General features: G+C 29.3%; 2 protein-coding genes across 3 annotated transcripts in view; both read left to right on the top strand.

Annotated features, from left to right (window-relative positions):
- LOC130663536 (amyloid beta A4 precursor protein-binding family B member 1-interacting protein) overlaps positions 1–21,706 on the top strand; it is a 165,014-nt gene that overhangs the window by 55,835 nt on the left and 87,473 nt on the right. The gene's annotated exons all lie outside the window — the stretch shown is intronic.
- Positions 2,672–4,336, top strand: LOC130664212 (putative ankyrin repeat protein RF_0381). Its single transcript, XM_057464045.1, has 2 exons — positions 2,672–3,538; positions 4,304–4,336. The coding sequence occupies exons 1-2, from the start codon at positions 2,672–2,674 to the stop codon at positions 4,334–4,336; spliced, it is 900 nt and encodes a 299-aa protein (XP_057320028.1).

Here is a 21,706-nt window from a genome sequence, read left to right as displayed (position 1 = left end):
TAACTTTATTAAGAAAAATTGTTTTTAAATCAAAATGTAAGTCAATAAAACAATAATAATTTATTTAAAATTTAAATGAACAAAATTATGTGGTACTCAAAAACTGAAATTTTCTGGATATTCATTATTTAAAATCTAATTAAATAAATTAACAATCATTATATTTATTTTCTGCTATTTCAAGTATGAAAAGAATGAGTTCTCTCGCTACTCATATCTTATAGAATTCAAATGCATTGATTATGATGAATATTTATTATAAGACGAAATAACAGTAACTGATTTGAATTATTCTCATTGCTAAAAATATTTTTTTCCTGCAGAAATAACGTGAATTCATGAAATTCCTATTTATATTAGATATTTTTACCTAACTCAGGTCTATTGTAGACACAATAAGTTTTACCGAAGCATTATTGACGACACTCATTAGGACTTAAGTCCAAATTCAACAGTAGAATTGTTTGCAGAAAACATTTATCTCCGAATATGGAATAAAAATAATGACACTACTGACGCCTAAAATTTTCTTCCATTTAACAATAAGGGATTCCCGATAGGACCATCGTCTCAACTGCTATAGTCGTCTTAGATATATTAAACGTTCCTTGTTGTTGAATTATTAAAATTAAATAACAATTTTAGGCGCCATTAGTGTCATTACGCTAATCCATATTCACAGACGAATGTTTTCTATAAACAATTCTAACGTTGAATTTGTACCTGAGCACTAATGAGTGTCGTCAATAAAGCTTTGGTAAGACTTTTTGTGTCTACAATAGATCTGGGTTAGGTAAAAATATCTCGGATTATCTTAATGACATTCATATACAATTAAACAATAGTACAATATATTCAAAGTTCTTAACTTGTACTTAAAATTTTTTTTTTCAACTAAAATTAAAATTGTCCTTTTAACCATAAGGAATTCCCAATAGGCCCATCGTCTCGACTATTATAGACAGTATAGTTGTCTCAGTTATGATAAACTTTTCTATTGTTGAATCATTATACACACTTTAGTTGAAAAAAAAAATTTTAAGTACAAGTTAAGAACTTTGAATATATTGTACTATTGTTTAATTGTATATGAATGTCATTAAGATAATCCGAGATATTTTTACCTAACCCAGATCTATTGTAGACACAAAAAGTCTTACCAAAGCTTTATTGACGACACTCATTAGTGCTCAGGTACAAATTCAACGTTAGAATTGTTTATAGAAAACATTCGTCTGTGAATATGGATTAGCGTAATGACACTAATGGCGCCTAAAATTGTTATTTAATTTTAATAATTCAACAACAAGGAACGTTTAATATATCTAAGACGACTATAGCAGTTGAGACGATGGTCCTATCGGGAATCCCTTATTGTTAAATGGAAGAAAATTTTAGGCGTCAGTAGTGTCATTATTTTTATTTCATATTCGGAGATAAATGTTTTCTGCAAACAATTCTACTGTTGAATTTGGACTTAAGTCCTAATGAGTGTCGTCAATAATGCTTCGGTAAAACTTATTGTGTCTACAATAGACCTGAGTTAGGTAAAAATATCTAATATAAATAGTAATTTCATGAATTCACGTTATTTCTGCAGGAAAAAAATATTTTTAGCAATGAGAATAATTCAAATCAGTTACTGTTATTTCGTCTTATAATAAATATTCATCATAATCAATGCATTTGAATTCTATAAGATATGAGTAGCGAGAGAACTCATTCTTTTCATACTTGAAATAGCAGAAAATGAATATAATGATTGTTAATTTATTTAATTAGATTTTAAATAATGAATATCCAGAAAATTTCAGTTTTTGAGTACCACATAATTTTGTTCATTTAAATTTTAAATAAATTATTATTGTTTTATTGACTTACATTTTGATTTAAAAACAATTTTTCTTAATAAAGTTATCATTGGGATAAATAATGTGAGAGTTATAAAAAGTAATACGGCATGCCATATGTATCTGTATACAAAACATCAAAATTGATTAATTAGCTTTCCAGATGAAGTAAAATAATAATCGAATTTTAGTAGATTTCTTCGAGGGCCCGTTTTGCCCCAAATTAAAATATTTTATTTTTGGAGCATACTGATTACGAATACATGACAGATGACTAGAAAAAGTAATAGGGTAAAAAAATCAAACATTAGAACTTTTATTTTGGGGGCCCAGTTTTTCCCAAATTCAAAGATTTGTAATTTTCAACAAAGCCGGCATATTGAGACCAAAAACATGGGATGGGGCTAGAAAGAAGTAAAAGAAATGAGAACTCCTTAAGGGGCCTATTTTGCTTACCCTCCCCTCTCCACTGTGTTATTTGAATCCTCAAAAACTTAGTATTTCCGGAAGTACTCTATATTGCCCCTTCCTCCACAAATTATGACCATGGATATTTAAGAGTGGGGGTACCATGGAAGGTACCATAGACATCATCATTTAAAATCGTTGCTGATCTTGAGACGAACAGTCGCATATATAGTTACTCTCGAAAGTTACTCTTGTACTAAAATCACAAACTCAAAATCAGCGGCTTCTAATAATTTAACTTCAAATTATTATAAAGTGAACAGTGACTCTAACAGTAAAGTGCGTAAAGTTCGTAAACTCAAAAGTTTATTGGTTAAAAATCAACAATTATTGACTAAATTAAGTTCATTACAATGGAATTAAATCGTTTAACCTATACCTACGAATACGTTTGCAACTTGATCGAACAAGGAGTTATCGTAGATATTAATACAGTGGTTCCAGTCATGGGTGGTTTAACGCTGCTTCAGATCGCAACTTTCAACAATGATAGAAAATTGGTGGATTATTTGCTTCGCAAGAAAGCTGATGTACATGCAAAAAGCCGATACTGGGGTACAGCTCTTCATACTGCTGTCATAATGAAGTACCTGCCTATAACTGAGAGTCTAATAAATTATGGGGCAGATGTTAATGCTCGAGTACTTGTGGACCCTTATGTTACTCGTTTTCGGTATCCAGTGTGCGAAAATGATGAAGATATTCCTGAGTTTTTATTGAAAAGAGACGACGATGTGAATAGGACATTGATTCTTTATGAATTGTATTTTGCTAAATCACCATTACTAATTGCTATTGATCAAAGTAAAGAAGATATGGTGGAGCTACTTTTAAAAAGTAATGCAGATCCGAATCTTGTAACTACTTTTTCAACACCACTAAACTGTGCTATTAGTGAAAAAAACTTACTAATTACAAAGCTTCTTCTGGCATATGGTGCAGATGTTAATAGTGTAAGTGATTTTAGTTTTTCAATAGGAAGTTCTCTACATTATGCTGTCAAATGCCTGAACACGAAAGCAGTAGAATTGATCCTTAATGATAGTATGGTTGATCAAAATATAGTGACAGTGTGTGAAAATTCAGCGCTTCATTACGCGATTGAGTTCGCAATCGACGATAAGATCATAAGACAACTTCTAAATGCTGGTGTTGATATCAATTTAATAAACAGTGATGGTGAAACAGCTTTTACTTCAAATCTAAATAATTCACCAAAAGTTAATGACGCAATTATCGAACATATTGCAAAACTCAGTGCGGCGAATTTTTATATCAATAAACAAAATTTAGCAATCGTAAATAAAGAAAAATTCGGTGAATTACGCAATCAGTGTTTAAGCGAAATCGAAAAAATGAAGATATCATATGTTGGTACGAGCAATGTTACATTTTATAATGTTCTCTGTAATAAATGTGAGCACAAATTGGCTGTTAGTTTAAAGTATGTTAGTGATAGTGATATTTTTGATTTGGACATTCCATCTCTTTTTCCACTATACGGTGGAATGATAAGTTATCGTTTGAAAAAAGCATTAGGACGAAAAAAATTGTTTTTCAATGCCATTAGTTTAACTAATGATATTTTCAATGAAATCAGACTTCCAAGTACTTTCACAAGGGATATTTTTAAATTACTAACCAATAAAGATTTGAAAAAATTACAATGAAATAATCATAGAAATATTTTTAATTGATATTATTAAGTTTGTATCAAATTAGTAGTTATCATAAGTCGAATTATAAAATCATTGAAATGAAATGTTTTACACTCGTAGTGTTGATAAGTATAATTAATAAATATGTGATCTTCATTAGCAGTATTGTCAATTTGTAATTACTTATTTAGTTTATTTATTTTTAATACATATATTATGCATATGACATTAAGTTTATTATTTATCTTATAAGTTTGTGATTAAATCGATTGAGTTTTATTTTTACTTTTTTATAATTTTATAACTATTTAATTAAATTTTTCTAAGTTGTTCCACATCAAAGAATTAAATTCATTGTAAAATAAAAGAAAAAATTAATTATAATTTTGTTTTAAAAATCAATTTTCAATACATCAGTTATTTCTAATAAATTCGCAGTTCGTAAGTCGTAATTTAAAATTTTAATTACTAATTTAATTTGTTTATTTTTATTACATATTTGTCTATTGTTTACATCAAAAATAAATCATTGTACTTTTAAGATGTTGTGTTACTGTCCCAATTTATTTTAATATTTAATTATTTATAATTTTAATTACTATTATTTATTAATTTTCTTTAATCAAAATTTTTGCAATTGTTTTCAATTTGATTTTTTTTTCTTTGTTCTCTTACTATTTCAAAATGAAACAAGTAAAGTAGAAGTAGAATAATTATATAAAATAAGAAAATCAGTACTTTTTTGCTTCAAATTTCGATTTTAAATAAATATTTCAAACTTTCATTTGAAAAATTTACACTAGAAATTGGCAGGGATGTAGTATAAAGTTATCATAAGTTCAAAATTTCGTTTATAGTAATTTATTGTAAATTAAAGGCTCCATTGACGGTTAATTTAAAAAAAATAATAATTAAGAACGAGCTTGCTGATCACAAACAAGGTTTAGAAAACAAGATTCTAAAACAGGTAAGTACAAATGTCATTTTAACCATCCAGCAGAATAATTTTTTAGCGTATTAAAATAAAAGGTGGAATAAGGATCGCAACCTTAATCATCCAAATCGGTTCATTAGCTAAAAAGTTACATAGAGTTTACACACACACACACACACACGAACTAGCTTCCTAGGACCTCAAAACGTCGACATCTGATGAAAACTCGATTTTCGAATATCGGGGTAAAAACAATCACTTCCCGAATTCATGAAAATGTAAAATTTTCACAGCGGGAAGTTAAAAAATTTCCTGTCCGTCGAGTCTGAAACCCGTATACATTGTAACTAGCGAAAAAATACAGTAATTGAATCAAATTTATCTTTTTAAATTTTTTGAAGAAATTGTAGGTCTCCTATTGCGAATGGCTAGGTAACTCAGTGTCGTTTAATTACAATGAAGAAAAGAATAAAAAAGGCTGTATAACTATATCTATATATCGCGTCCCTAATGCCAAAAATGAATATGCTGTATATAGATCTACCATAAAGCCAAAAAGGCATATAATTTTTTTTTTTTTTTTTGTTCAATTGCTTAGAAATGATTTAAAATGAATATTTTGATAATAAAAAAAATTATAACCAAAAAGGCCTATAAATATACATAAGCCTTTTTGCTTTGAGGCACAATGATCATTAATGCCAAAAAGGCATATAAAAAAAAGTATCTTACCATGAAGTTAAACCCGTGAATTCAAATTTAAATACACTAAGGGAAAAAATTAAAGTAAAAAAAAATTTCGAAATTTTTCAGTGAAATTGAGTAGCTGTATTTATGTGGATAATGGTCGTATCGCGAATTAAAAAAAAAATCTGGGCGTCGGTTGGCCCTGCGGGCCAGCCCCAAAACTTCCCGCTGTTTTCGAGCTCAAGGAGCTTGAAAACATCACTGTGAATATATTTTCGAGCTCGAAAATGCTATTACATGCAATCATTTTTTCATGAGCTTTTCAAGATCTAACAAGTAACGTTTTATGCTAGAGTTTACAAGTTAAGATTAAAAAATCATTATTGAAGAAGCGGCTTTTAAAATTTTTATTTTCGATTATGTTCTCTGAAGTACATGTATTGAGGCAGAAATCAATGTCAGTGATCAAAATCAAGATTTGAATGAGTTTTGACTCAGGTCAGAGCAATAATATATGGAATATCCAAGAAAAACATTAGAGACTGGGTTTTTTATAATTTTTTGCTGACAATATGTTTAAAACTAAGGAACAAGTTAAATGACATTTTCTGATGATCGAAAGAGACTATATTGAGAAAGAGTTGGTATGATTTCAGACACATTTTAGCACAGTATATTTTGATTTATCCGGAAAAAATAACATAAAATTTTATTTTTTTAACTTTTCAGTGCCGATATCTTTTGAACTAATCAACCGATTTTGACGTTTAAGGCAGCAATCGGCGCGATTTATTGAGTTCTAGAGCTGATCAGATTTTGAAATTGATCTGATGAGTCACTTCAAAGATAATAGAAAAAAACCGTTTTTTATCATTTCTTTCGCCAACGATATCTCTTGAATAAATTAACCGATTGAGATGGTTAAAGCGGCGATCGACGCGTTTTATCAAGTTCTAGAGCTGATTAGATTTTGAAGTCGATCGTTCAAGTCGTTTCTGAGAAATCACTAAAAAATTAAAAAAAAAAATTTTTTTTTTTTCGTAATTCGCCAATATTTTCGAGTCTACTTGATCAAATGATCTGAAATTTTCAGGGAAGTTGAGGGCCAACAAGCTCTTTCGATTGCCACCTCAACCATCTAAATCGATTCATTAGTTAAAAAGTTACAAAGAGTTTACACACACACACACACACACACACACACACACACACACACACACACACACACACACACACACACACACACACACACACACACACACACACACACACACACACACACACACACACACGCACACACACACATACATACATACATACATACACTCGGACATCATTCTGAAAATAGTCAGAATTGCTTCCTAGGACCTCAAAACGTCAACATCTGATGAAAACTCGACTTTCGAAAATCGGGGTGAAAACAATAACTTCCCAATTTTTCGAAAATCGTCGATTTTCTTAGCGGGAAGTTAAAAATTTTTTTGCGTCTTCTGATTTGTATAAGTAGCTAACGATGCGTCATAGGAATAATTGGCAGGCATAATTTGCAGATAATTGAATGCTTGACAAAAAAAGTTTCTTATCATTTTTTGATAAATCTGAAGTTGAAGTCGAATTCATATTAAATTTTGAGATCTTTTTACTTTTCCGGCGAAACTATCAGACCTATTCTAAAATATCATGGGACCTTTTTTGTAGACAATTTTATTTTCTACAAGTTATTTCCAATAGAGTTTTTTAAATTTCGCATTGTTTTCTAGTTATTTCTATTTTTATGTCAAGCTCTTAAAATCGATCAGAAGACTATTTTTTTCATGAGCATGGCATTAAAATGAAAATAATGCGGAATTTTAAAAAAACTTCATCGAAAGTAATTTGTAGGGAATAAAATTGTCAATAAAAAAGATCCTATGACATTTTTTGATAAGTCTGATAGTTTTGATCGAAAAGTAAAAAGATCTGTAAATTTATTGTAGATTTAACTTCCAGCTCCAATAACTTTCGAACGGATGGATTTATTAAAAAATAATAAGAGACCTTTTTTGTAGAGCGTTAAATTCTCTACAAGATTGTGCTATGGACTTATTTATATGAGGTGCGAATGCCGAGCTAGAAAAATAAAAAAATAAAAAAATTTTTTTTCTATGTTATTTCAATGGGAAATAGAAATTTGGAAATAGGCACCTCTAAATATTAATATTAACAGCTCCGATTTTAACGGGCTTCTTTTCTCTCCTCCCCTCAAGTTTTCACTCTGTTTTTTTTTTTGTTGAAAAAAAAAGTCGCCTCAGAATGGCACACCCTAATATGCAATATAACGCGCCGTTCTCCAACGATAGCGTCCGCAATTCCAAACCGGTCTTAATGAAACTTAGTATACTTATTCTATGGACTATTACCTTGGATAAGTTCGAAGATGAGCCAATTCGGCCAATAAGTTCAGAAGTTATGGTTAATTGAAATTTTGTAAAATTTCCAAAAAAAATTTGTTTACTTATTTAACTGGATGTCACTTTTAAACAGAAAGAGATAGCTTATTTTTGTTTGTTCTATGTGAAAGCTCGTTCGATTCCCTACAATTTTGACCATACAGCTCATTGATTTGACCATTTTTTCTAATCGATAAACGGTTTTGAACATTTACAAAATAGTATAAAAACTAATTTTATGCAGGTTTTCACTTTGATTATAGCCACAATTTTAAAGCGATCGCCTTGAAACTTAGTATACGTATTTTGTGGGTGACTATCTTGTTCGAGTTTCGAAAATGAGCTCAATCGGTCGATTAGTTTAGAAGTTATAGCACTTTAAAATTTTCAAAATGTCCAAAATTCATATTTTTACTTATTCTTTCTTCAATATCTTTTGAATGTGATAACTTATCGACTTTATATCAAATTCATCTAAAAGCTCTTCAAATAAGCTTTAATTTTCATGCCTATATATGTGTCTAGACCAATGAAATTACTTATCTTACTATTCATTAAATGAAATTTTGCTATTGCATTGGTTCTTCTACTTCCAATAGATTCCATAGAAATCTAACTAGTGTATTCATTAGTAAATTCACAAAACTGATTGAATTTTTCTTATTGCTGTGTAACACTTTTAAAATCCAAACATCTCCAAAATCCATAAATGTTTGTTCATTATTAGATAAATGTTCATTAGTATTCTTAACAAATACTACATTTCAATTGTTGACAATTGTACCCTATATAATTTTCCACCAAACAATTAGCTTATCATTCATCATTCTCTTGAAGATTACTTTGTTAGCTTCAATTTTTGGCATTTAACTTAAAATTTTGACCATTTTTTTTGTTCTATAGCCTTGCCGATTTTTGAGAATGTCAAAAAAAATATATTTTGTAATTAATTTTTATTCGAAAGTTCGAAATAATCAAATAATGAGAAATCTACTTTTATTTCGGCTGCCGAATGGCCTTTCTTTTTCTAGTCTATTTGAAAATTTTATTGTAGATGACAAAAAAAAATTGTCCTGAATATTTGAACCCTTAATTTTAATTTTAAGAGGTCGCGATCTATTTTTAAAGTTTCCATTCAAAATACGGTTCCATGCGTTTTGAGTACCTGACAAAATATCCCCGACAAAATATCTCTGGACAAAATATCCCCAGTTTTGTGTCAGTTTTTTTGGCTTTTTTCACTATTTTTGCTTTCTTTTCATGGGGATATTTATGGGGACAAAATATCCCCCATAATATTATTATGTAATAGTTGCCACTTTCACTATTTTTGCTTTCTTTTCATGGGGATATTTTGTCCGGAGATATTTTGTCGGGGATATTTTGTCAGATGCTCAAAACGCCAGATACCCAAAATACACGGGAATAATATCACGGTTTTACCAAAAATTCCTATTCAGGCAGTTTTTGAGCAATCGATTCGTTTTTAGACTCGTTTTGTAAGGCTTGAAATCCTCTCTGAAATCGCTTTGAATGACATAGATGCATTTTCAACGATTCAATAGTTGATGAGACTTCAAACGTCCAACATTTTTATTTTTAAAAAAATCATAATTGTTGGCTATTATTATTCAAGCAATCGACTTTCTAGAAAATACATCCATACAAATTTTTTGTAGTTAAAGGTCTACTCAAACCTATTTACGTTTTAACTATTATCAATGTTTATAATAATTTGATCAGAGTTAGCTCAATAAGAATGTAACTCAATCTAAAATGATGGTAATCATTTTTTATACTACTAAGGTAACATTTATCATGTATTATGGTAACAGTTATCATACATTGTGATAGTGATGCCCATTATGTATGGTAAAAGTTATCGAAATATTATAGTAATCATTATCATAACATTTAAAAATTCCTCATAACATGGAAATGATTACCATAATAGTGTGGTTAAAATTATTATGCTACCATAGTAATAGTTACCACATTATTGTGGTAATCATTACCATAATATTATAATAACCATTTTCATGCATTATGGGAATCATTACTACATGGAGAAAAATGTATCCTAAACAGCACGATACAGTACACTGACTGTCGCGATACTTGTTTAGCTATTTGGTGGTTAGTGCGAGTATTGATTCGTAGTATAGTGCCAACAGCAATACGGATTGTGAATGGGACTAGAATGGACCGCGATGATAGCTCTACAGATCGCTTCTTTTACGATACGCACATCACTATCAAATCACTATCCATTAGATCGTTCCAATAACAATATTTTTTTCTCCGTGTATAATAATATTGTAACGTTTACCATCGTAATATGAGAACGATTACCATAGTAATATGGAAATGATTACCATTATACTATGTGAATATTTCACACATATTATGAGAACGGTTACCATGATGTATCGGGTTTATTTCCATGCGGCAACCGTTCTATTAATGTAGATATAAGACTTATTCCTATTTGACTATGGGACCTATTCCGATTAGTATGGTAATTATTGTCATTATTTAATTACCGTATGATATATGATCTTTTTCCATAATTATAGGAATCGTTCGTATAGTTATGGGAATCTTTCCCAGAAATAATGGTCGTAAGATATTTGGTCGGAACCAGTATACATCGACATCAGCCCTACTGATGTCTGTTAGCGCATTCTGGATGAAATTATTGCAAATTTTGGAAGGTTGTATCTACGATTACGCCAGTCTTATTTACGTTTTCGTACGAAAATTACGTCTAAAATACCTTTTTACGACTATTTAGGTCTTGAAAGGTTGAATTTACGTTTTCAACGTCTATTACAGTCAATTTACGATTTAAATTTCGACTCGGGAGAATATTGTGATCACTGATCACTTATTAATTACCTCAATATGTTAAAATTTCTGTATATGCATACAAGGAATTTAAACGATCTTGAGTATTTCAAAAGTGGCTACAACGCTTTCAAAAAAATTTCGAATAGTGTAAGATTCAAATTGTTGACAGTAGAGCACTACCTCTTCCCTTCGCGTTCGAGGTGTGCAATAATGTTCAATTGATTTTCATCGAACTTTCAAGCAAACATTATTACATGTATCTATTATATACATATTTTTCGGTTTCCACAAACATGTAGATATAAATTTATATACATGAATATATATGAGAACTTATCGCAACTTATCTTACAAGAGATTGATTGACGTCCTTGGAAATTTATGGTGTATTTTTGCACTTTTAGATATACAATATCGAGCGTGTGTGGAATCCTCACATTACATCTTTCATGCGTTGTGCGTCCTTTCAAGGTGTACACGCGAATCGGTAATACCATGAGATGTATGGATACATAACACGCGAATGGAAAGTATCTTTAAAACACGAATAGCTGCGTATTGTATATTGTATTTAATTTAAAGCAAAAGATACAATAGCATCATACAACACCTTCTGAGATTAATTCTATTGATTAATACTTATAATAGTGAAATATTGAAATTGTTCAATTTTACACGGTAAGATATAAATTTTACTCAACAATTGTGAGAAAAATAGGGCCAGGATGAAGAATGCTACTCTTCTGTTTCTAAATATCGCTCAATTATGAGGTTGAAAAATACTCAATTTCGAGTAATTTTTAAACTAAAACAAATAAAAAATAAAACCAAAGGTATTAATTTTCATTCGTTACGTTTTTTTTTTGTTTCGGGTTCAGGTTTACTCTAAATTGTTGAGTAAATGATTAAAATAAATTCTTTCTGTGTAGAACTTTATTCATTTTACTGGTTTCAAGAACGATATATTTTCACGTAACACTGCAATACAGTTATACCCATTATTTTTGATGATAATAATAATAGTTTATAAATCTCGTTTAATGGTATATAAGACACGAGCTGTGACAATCGATACTCAAGCCGAAGGTGAGATTATCAACACATGAGAGTCTTATACGTAAATTGTACTAGCTTTATTTGTTAATTTTTTGTAAAAAAAAAAGTCGAAAAAAAGGCACTTATAGATGTATAAATTTTGCCACAAGATGACTCAACGACTTACTTCTATAATTTTACATACGCTAACCATATTCCCGTATGGCTGAATAATAGTATCTAATACATCATGTGGAATCGGTTTTATACTCGACGTTACTAGATGTATTCACAGTCAAAAATATTGGGTTAAAATCAACACAATCTGTGTGTTAGAAACGGTCCACATAATATTTGTGTTATTTTTCAACACAGACTATTTGTGTTGAATTTCAACACAAAATTTGTGTTAAAATTTCAACACCAAATTCTAGTAATATGAGAAGTAACTTCAACACTTTTTAAACGTTAATGGCGACACAAAAAAAATGTTAACTTGTACATTTTTTTGTCAACAATTATTATTTAACATTGAACTATTTTGTGATAGTAAACATGATCCTAAAGTTAGCAGACAGTTAACAATTTTCGAATTTTTTTATCAACAAATCAATTACAAAAAAAAAAATGAAAAATAACAATATCCGCCTAAAGAAAAGTAAAAAAGCCACAGATGTAATTTTTTAAATAATTTTTTTTTTAAACTATAAGAATCATGAACTTTGTCAACTTTATTATTATATGTCTAATTGAAAATAAAAAAAATCAACGTCACAAAAAAAATAACTAACCAAGCAGAACTGATGCTTAATGGCGCTTCCCGGGTAAATAGAAGAAAGACATTTTTTTTAACACAATTCAGCTGTCGCTTTAACACTTTTTTGTGTTGATTTTAAAGTAACACTTAATAAATATTGATAAAATCGATTTTTGTACTAGGTAACACTTGTAAAGGGTTGAATAGTAGATCGATTAAAAAATTTAAAGTAACACAGAGAATTGTGTTGATTTGAAACAAAATTATCAACACAAAAAATTTCACACGGATCGTTTTTAACACAGATACACAATATTTTTTACTGTGTACTATAGTTTATGTAATGAATGCATAAAGAAAAACGCCGTTAAATTTCTAAAGTCAACGTCTTCAGTCAGAGTTATAATGGTATATTGCATAGTTAGGATACTAAGATAGCCTTTATGTGTCGAGGGCAACGTTTTCAGCACAAGTCGTAGGGTCACATGCACGGGCCTTCGGCTCGTGTATGTGTTATACCGTATCAATTAATAGAGCTATGTAAGGTGATAAAATTCAACTGCCACGTTTCATTGATCTACACATGCGTGAGCTGATTAATTAAATAAGCATGTACAGTATAGACATTTTGGCCATGTTCATAAGGTAGCTAAATTCAAAGTGACGTCATAAACAAGGGAGGTAATAGATCCGTTAGTGGCTTGAATCATTGAGTAGGGATATACTCCGTCCATTTCACTAAAATTTCATGATAAAATATAAAAAGTAGTGATTTTATATATATTAAATCACATTTTTGACCAATCAGAAAAGATTGTATTTTAATATAAAACTTTATGAGGTTAACTTAAGCCAGTTAGCAGCGTATTCTTCGGGCATGAGTTACATAAAATATTTTCTGTAACACATACTCGAAATGAGCACTATTAAGCGCCTATAGTCAGCAGCTAAAAATATAAATATAACACAGCGGGTAATAAAGATACTTAATTATTCAAATCATGACGTCAGCTGTGCAAAAAAAAATATATTTTTTAGTTGCAATCACTATAGCTTGCGTACAAAAAATATTGAAGTAACTCATTGAATCATCTTGTCACAAAATCTTTCATCATATTTTAAGCGTATTTTATTACCTACAGCCGGTACCTTGCTGCCTATAGGCACTCATTGGTGTATTTTTCGATTATTTCTTATAAAAACCAATGTACGTAGTAAAATTCCGTATAAGATGCTCGTTGTGTCAACATTCTCACCAATCGCTCTGTAGTCAATCTTCACAACTCGCGTTTTATACTTAATTACACTCGATATATGTAAACTATACTATTTACGCACACTGACACCACAACTCGAATAATTAGATATAATTATGATCCTCTGTGTCATATATAATATTTTTGGCTGATGACTAATAGACGCTACAGGTTGTACATTTCGCATTACCCTGAGGTTAGTTGATCACATATTTTTTTTTTATTATTACTCATTCTTAATTTGATTGATGTCTACTAATTTGGTATTCTACATAAAAACGGATTCTATCTTGTTCTTCTATCTTAAATTAGAAATAAATTGGTTCAGTAGTTTTTAAAATATTGCTAAATTTTTTTTTCGTCCTATAACATTGTATTTCCAACAGTCATGGGGGATCACAATATCATCAACACAATATTTTTATTTTTCAATATAATATAAATATTATAAACGATTATAATATGAATATATATAAACTTGAGTATAAAAAAAAAATGAAACGTGTTTACTTTTTTAGACGTGTTAGAATGACTTTTTAAAATGTTTGCATGATAGTAACATCGATATCTGGGCGTTGGCAGAATACAGTATTAATGTATCACTAGTAACCACGGGAGCTGTGGTTTATAGTTAAACCAGAATCTGTTTACAGCATGCTAGATTGGTAGCTGAGAAGTTTAACCGCGAATGTTATCGACCGTGTTCACATGTCTCCAATAATTTATTTAGTATACAAATACTTAATATCCATTATGTACCCCAATTATTATTTCCTGGTGGTCACTAATTGCCATTTTTATGAATGACTTAAATTCAAACTTTATAATCTATAGTCGTATTCTTTGTTAACTTTTTTTTCTGTAATTTGAATGACTAAAATGCATATCATCGTCCTCAGTAAAAAATCGCTTGACTAAATTTTTTAGAAAACGACTTTAGCATTTCCCGTTGGCAACTGTCGTTATACACATTGTGCTTGGTTTACATATTTTTTTTTTTCTTTCAAATTTTTAAGTTATAAAAGCTATATATATTTTTTTAACACCGAGGTATAAAATTACTTAATGGTGTTAAATAATAAAAATTATTTCTAATTTAATATGTAACATGAATTCTTATCAATAGTAGATGTTAGTTAGTATGAAGATTGATCCGAAGCCAAAACAAGAGCTTGTCTCCATGTCTGGCTCAAGCATTGCATTATTAATCAAATAATCGATCTCTTGGCCTAAACGGCCTGCCATATGCCTCTCTAGAGCCCTCTGAGTATAGAATATACCTGTCAACTATAATACATTGTGAAGTTTCATAGATTATACATTCGAATCTTTAACTTATCAATGGTTTTCCATTGATTATTTTATAATTTCTCTTCGTTTCTCTTTTATCTGTCTTTTATCGTTCATTCAACTTTAATTATTTTCCCTTTCACGACGTCAATCTAATTTTTTTTTCTCAAAACCAGTTTATTTTTCTTTGAACTCGTAACGTAATTCGAAGAATGTCATGGCCAGTATTCAAGAGAATTAAATTTTCAGTTCAACAGATATAAGATCGATAAGAATATTGTCAGAGAAGTTCTCGAAAACATACAATACAGTTTTAAATTCTCAATGATGTAAAAACTACATCAGGTTATTTTTATTACAAATCAGAGATTACGAAGTGTTAAATTATGATGAGTATCGAGCTGGTAAAATTTTTATTTATTTTATTTGCAAATCAGTATTAATCACTCAAGGTCATCTATTTTTGTTGATGTAAAATTTATTTAATTGCACATTAAATCTTCATTGTTAATTCTTCAATCCTTATTACAAATGTGTTTTTTTCATATAAATTTATGTTTATATTGAATCTACTGCTTCTACGATGATGAATAAAATAAAGTTTATCCATTGTCACAGTTATAAAAAAAATTAATTGATGACAAAAAAAAGATTATTTTCACAAAAATTAGATTTTTTTGTTTTTTAATTCAAAAATTATTTTTTATCTTCTACTTATTTTTGATGTTTTCTTTTTATATTTTACCTATCTTGAAACCTTAGACGATTAAAGAATAATTAAATTTTTAGACACAAATCGTTCTTTAAACTTATTCGTAAAACATTACACTTGTGTTTATCCTAAAAATATGCAACGTTATAACTTTTTCATACCGGAAAATAGATGAAAGGAATATCTTCTCAAAGATGCACTTAGAGATTCTTAACAGATTCTAAAATTATAATTTTTAAGACGACGGAATTGATTATATACCGTAATACGATTGGGTAAGTGGGAAGAACACTCTGAGATACATCTAACGACTGGCAACCTATTTCCAAGACAAAAGCTTTCAAAGTTTGTCGATATCGGAAAAGCAAGACCTTAATCGGCTTCGCTTCGATGACTCAGCCAAACTTGTAACAATGACGAACTTATATTGACAATTCAGAAATTTCTGATAGTACTTGTTCAACCTTTTAGAAAAATTGTTTTCAAACTTAAAAAAAAAAAAAAAATTTACAGGAGTGAAGGAAGTTCTATTAAAAAATTTAAATTATGTTTATCTGAATATTGAAATTATCATAAAGACAATCATTAGTGTAGACAATGACAGAGTATTGAGGTTGAAGCTTTGACCCCGCATATACGAGGCCGAACAAACATGAGACAATGCACCTTGGCCCGAAGGGAATCGATCTTCTACACGATTTGCCTTTTCTGGGTGAATGTTAACCGACCTGCTATTATTGAACATTGTCCATGTGCTACTATCTACAAAGTTAATTAATGATTATTTCTGATGGTATTGTTTAATTACATCAAAATTATTTATTCATCAAAAATTTTAATATTAAGAAAACTATTAAATTATTTGTGATGTTGATGTGAATCATGAATATTTATTATTCATTTAAATTTAATGTTCTATTCATTTGATATTTGCATATATATCTTCTATAAATTATTTTTTTTTACTATATACTAGTATTACCTCGGCTTTGCTAAGATTCATTTTTCTTTTTTCAAATAGAAGAATTGGAGAAGAGAGTTCACGATGCATAGAATGAGTTCTGTTAAAATTACTTTCGTTTAAAAAAATTCGTTAATGAAAAAGATATAATATTGGAACCATATTGAGTCTGGATAAGTTTCCAAATTCCCCTACTCGGAGAGAATTATATAATAAAGTTTACTTATTTATTGTGCGTAAACTAGGGCCAAGACGAATTACATTTCTTTTCTAAATATTGTTCGGTTGTGAGTGAAGAATATCCATTTTGAGTAATTTTTAAATAAAAAAGAGTGGAAAATAAACAACAGGTATTAGTCTTTATTTTTTTCATATTTCTCTCATTTTTGTCCCAGTTTACTCTAAATTCTAGAGTCAATTTTCTCAAAAAATTTGTTCTGGGTAGTTATTAAACTCGAATAAATAAATAATTGCAAAAGTTTCAATTAGATTTCACAACAATTTTGAATTACAACTATGACATTTTGTATTGTTTAAATTTTTTCCCAATGAGAAGTCTGAATTTTAAAAATTTAATTATTGCAGCGTTGATTTTTAGGAACGAAATTTGAAAAATTATACCAATACAACCGATTATTCAGTATTAAGAGTGAAAAATAATAGAAGTGTTAATATAAATATAACATAGCTGTATATAAAAGAGTATTTCTTTGAATATTTTATTTATTCAAGTATTTTCTTTCATTTTCACTGACCATGTTTTCCGTTTGAGATGTATCAAGTTTTCTTTGAGGATCGTATACTATTCTTGACACTGCATGACTGAATCAATGTTAATAATTAACTACAGTCAATCGACGAATTGTAAATTTGAGTTCACTGTTATACATTAAATACTTTTACAAAGAATCACCTCGAGGCTTCTTCTCTCATTTGTTGAATTGATTTATGACGCTGTTGTAATAGTAACAGCATTTACTCACCTGATTTGTTGCTTGTGACACGCGACGTAGGCCAGACTTTTCCATTCCAAGTAATTACATTTATCAGATAATGTTTCATTCGAAACGTTTACTTTATTATTCGAAATTATATACACGAAATAAATTACGCTAGATAATTAATATAAAATATTCTCACGATGTACTATTTGTTAAATTTATTTTTATTTTATATTGCAACCAGTAATTTATCTGTATAGAATTAATTAAAAAATATTATTTATTCAAGATATATTCCGGTATACCGCAGAGCAATTTAGAAATTCAAATGTGAAACAGAAACTTTCTTGTGAATTAAAGATGTAACAGAATAATAAAATTTATTATGAACAGGAGTAATGTAACGTTGGAAAAAAAGTTACATATATTAAACATTAATATACATTAAATAAAAAGTTTGTTAAAGTCGTGTGTGAATTATATTTACCTATAGATCGAGTATAAGAATTTTTGTATGACCCGAAAGAAAGGGTATGGGACTATAGTGATTCAGTTGTGCTGAAAGTCATAGTATTAGCTTATCAGATTGTTAGTATGTAAAAACGTTATCCGGATGTTGTTAAGCCTGTTATAGGGTTAAACGTAACACAGTTGGAGTGAGCTCGATTAGAGAATGAGATTGCATCACTGTGATATCGCGTTGATTTTCTGCTCTCAACAATATGTTTAATTTTAGGAGAACAAGAGAGTCATAAAGACTTTAAAGGATGGGCGTGAAATCCTACATGTTTTTGTCGTCAAACCCGTTTTTCGTGATTAAAAAATATCTCTAAATTATCTCAAGTATAATCAAATCGTTTAACACGATGTTACTAAAATTGCTATTCTAGTGAAATGTTTTTAACTGTCAAATGAATAACTTTGATATAATAATATCTCGAATAAATATAAGAAGTAATAAATATTTTTTATTAAGATTAGCATAAATTCATGAATATATATATATACGTATACAACGTGTATGTACAACCGTTACAACGATCTTCGTAGTATCTATAACTCCTCTGCCCATCTTATGGCTGTAAACAAAGAATGTTTTTTTTTTTTTTAAGAGAATAACAAATTCTAAATCGATACAACCTTTGTTTTGACTAAGCTACAAAACTCGAGCCCATGTTCTCAACGGTTAAAATTACGAAAGAAGTACTGGAAGAGAAAACCTGAGCTCCCGTGACCTTGAAAGACCCTGAACTTCATCGTACATCTTATGGTTTCCAATTAATTATTTTTATTTGAAATTTAAATATGCTTCTCAGTGGGAAATACTCATTTTTCAAACGAATACAAATACGTATAGCGTTTCACACTTTCTTCAGGAAAATTGAGTTTAGGAGAGCGTCGGATGAAGATAAGGAAGAGAGACCTCTTCTATGAATAGCTTATAAATAAATTGGGAAAAATAATCTGATAGTCCAAACTGGGAATTAAACCCAGTCCCATTCGAGATCACGCTGTGCTCACCCAATTGCGCTATCTGAACCTATTCTATAGATTTCTACAGGACTCCATGCCCTTTTCATCAGATTTCCACGGTGATTTTTGCCAATGAGTTCTGGCAACTAAGAGCGATCTTATTTGCTACACTGTAAAAAATCACCGGGGTAAGTCCAAGCGGTGTAGGTGTTAAAATTATCGGTGTTAAATTTACCCCCGAAAGCGGTGTTAAAATAACGCCGCCGCCGGTGTAGATATTCTTTACCGGTGTTAAAATATTTTATTTTGTGAATATTTTTACTTACTCGATCACTATACTAGTTGATAAATTATATTTTTTATTAATTTTCATAAAGAACTGACATTTTTTGTGTTTTATAATCTTTAAAGTTAATACTCCAAGCGGACGCAATTTACCCCGCTTTTACACCGGCATTTTTAACACCGGTGTATTACTCCTCCTAAACCGGTGTAATTTCATTTTTACACCGGGCGGAGTTTAAACGAGTCCATTTTTAACACCGCTCTTTTTACAGTGTAATAATAATTATAAAAAAAACCTTTATTTAATTGAACTGGAAATATTGTTTATTTGTGACTTAATATTTATAAATAGCCGACAGTTTTTATTTAATATCTGATTTTATATACGAGATATTGTAGTAAAAATTAACGCAGCTTTATAGAGTTCAATTTAGTTGTTTGTAGAAGTTTCTATTCTAATCATAACACATCCCAAGGTCACTTCTTTAAAACCAATGAATTAATTATAAATATGACGATATTCTTGCAAAAAAGTATTTTTTATAATTTACAACTAAAAAAATCAATTGACCAAACTTGTCACACGATTATATTAGTTGAACTATTAATTAATATTTTATTTTTAGTATCTCAATAATTTATATATCTCTATAAATATTTATAAGCAATTTTTATATTTCTTTCGATATCAAAAGCTAGTAAGCACGAAATATTTTAACAATCGTAAAATATTTTTGACATTTAGTTAATGATTTGTTATAATTAATTAAAATCAAGTAAATTATAAAAATTTTTCATTGACAGGTACATCATCTAAAACTATTTATTCCTCTTAAATTCTTCATTTTTACTGTCGGATTTTATTTCATCCGACTAATTATAGAATAGATGCCTCATTACCTATTTTCACTATCCGACCCAAGCTGTCGAATTAATCGTTTTGTGAAAGGTCTCAGGATCTACTGCTTACAAACCAACGAATTCAATTGCTCGTAATTTAATCCCTTGAGTTCTCCCTATAAATTCCGTTTCCGTTCTCTTGCAATAATAGCTCCTCGGTGATACCAGAGGAAAATCTAATTATCGAATTTAACATCATTAAATCCCAATACTTTAAACTGCAAATAACTGCGAATCATTTCGTATGAATAAGATTTAATTGGTAAACTATTTCGTACAATAAATATTTTCTATGAAAACATATATTCGACGAATCCTCTTTATTGAAACCATTTTCTGATTAAATAACTTTTTGTTCGAAAATATAAATCATTTTCATTTATCTAGATAATTACATCGCCAGTTTTCAATATTACTTTCAAATCTAGAAAAGTTTAAATTTATATTTGTTACACTAAACGAAGATTAGTTACAATTTTATACCAAATAATATATATACTTTTCATTCATACCAATATTGAACTAGGATTGAATTAAAACTTTACTTTTATTTAAAGTTATACCATATAACTTTTGTACTTTTTTGTGAAATATCTAAAGTTAAAACTTCAAACAAAAATGAATCAATAAATAACGAGAAATCTATTTCCATTTCGGATACCGAATGACCTTTTATTTACTGTTGATATTTTTTACAACAAAAAATAACGAATTATAATTTATTATCATGAACACAAATTCGATCAATAAGCATTTTCAAAATATTCAGCTGCTTTGAGGAAAAATAATTTGCATAAAAAGTCCGTAATACGTAGATATTAAATTACTTCTAGTATAAAAAAATTTTAATGATGAAAATAACGGTATGAAACGATAAATTCTACGAAGGGTTAGTAAATTCCACCTGTAAGGGTGCGTCTGGAACAATTTACTGTAAAATCCAACGTTTCTCCACCTGCTTGTACTTAACAGTATAGATTCTATTGAGTCTCTTACGTGCATTTGATCATTGTAAATGCGACGTGCCCATCGCTGCATGACTCCAATTATTCGCTTGGGTGAACTGACAAACACCATCAGCAAGTTCATTAACATGAACTTTATGAAACTCCCATTACGCAGAAATAATTATTATTATAGTATCATTAGGTCTTTAAATAAACCTGCAACAGTAATTAAGAACGTAATATTGAACAAACGAAAAATTTGAACAATTTGTT

The sequence above is a fragment of the Microplitis mediator genome, chromosome 2 (genome assembly GCF_029852145.1).
Source record: "Microplitis mediator isolate UGA2020A chromosome 2, iyMicMedi2.1, whole genome shotgun sequence".
NCBI classification, from domain to species: domain Eukaryota; kingdom Metazoa; phylum Arthropoda; class Insecta; order Hymenoptera; family Braconidae; genus Microplitis; species Microplitis mediator.
This window is presented reverse-complemented; position numbering and strand designations above follow the sequence as displayed.

What these genes read in the sequence shown, in the direction of transcription:
- LOC130664212 (XM_057464045.1), top strand. Translation starts at nt 2,672, where the DNA reads ATGGAATTAAATCGTTTAACCTATACCTACGAATACGTTTGCAACTTG. An exon ending in ATCTAAATAATTCACCAAAA is followed by an intron (nt 3,539 to 4,303) that starts GTTAATGACGCA and finishes AATTTTTCTAAG; the next exon opens with TTGTTCCACATCAAAGAATT.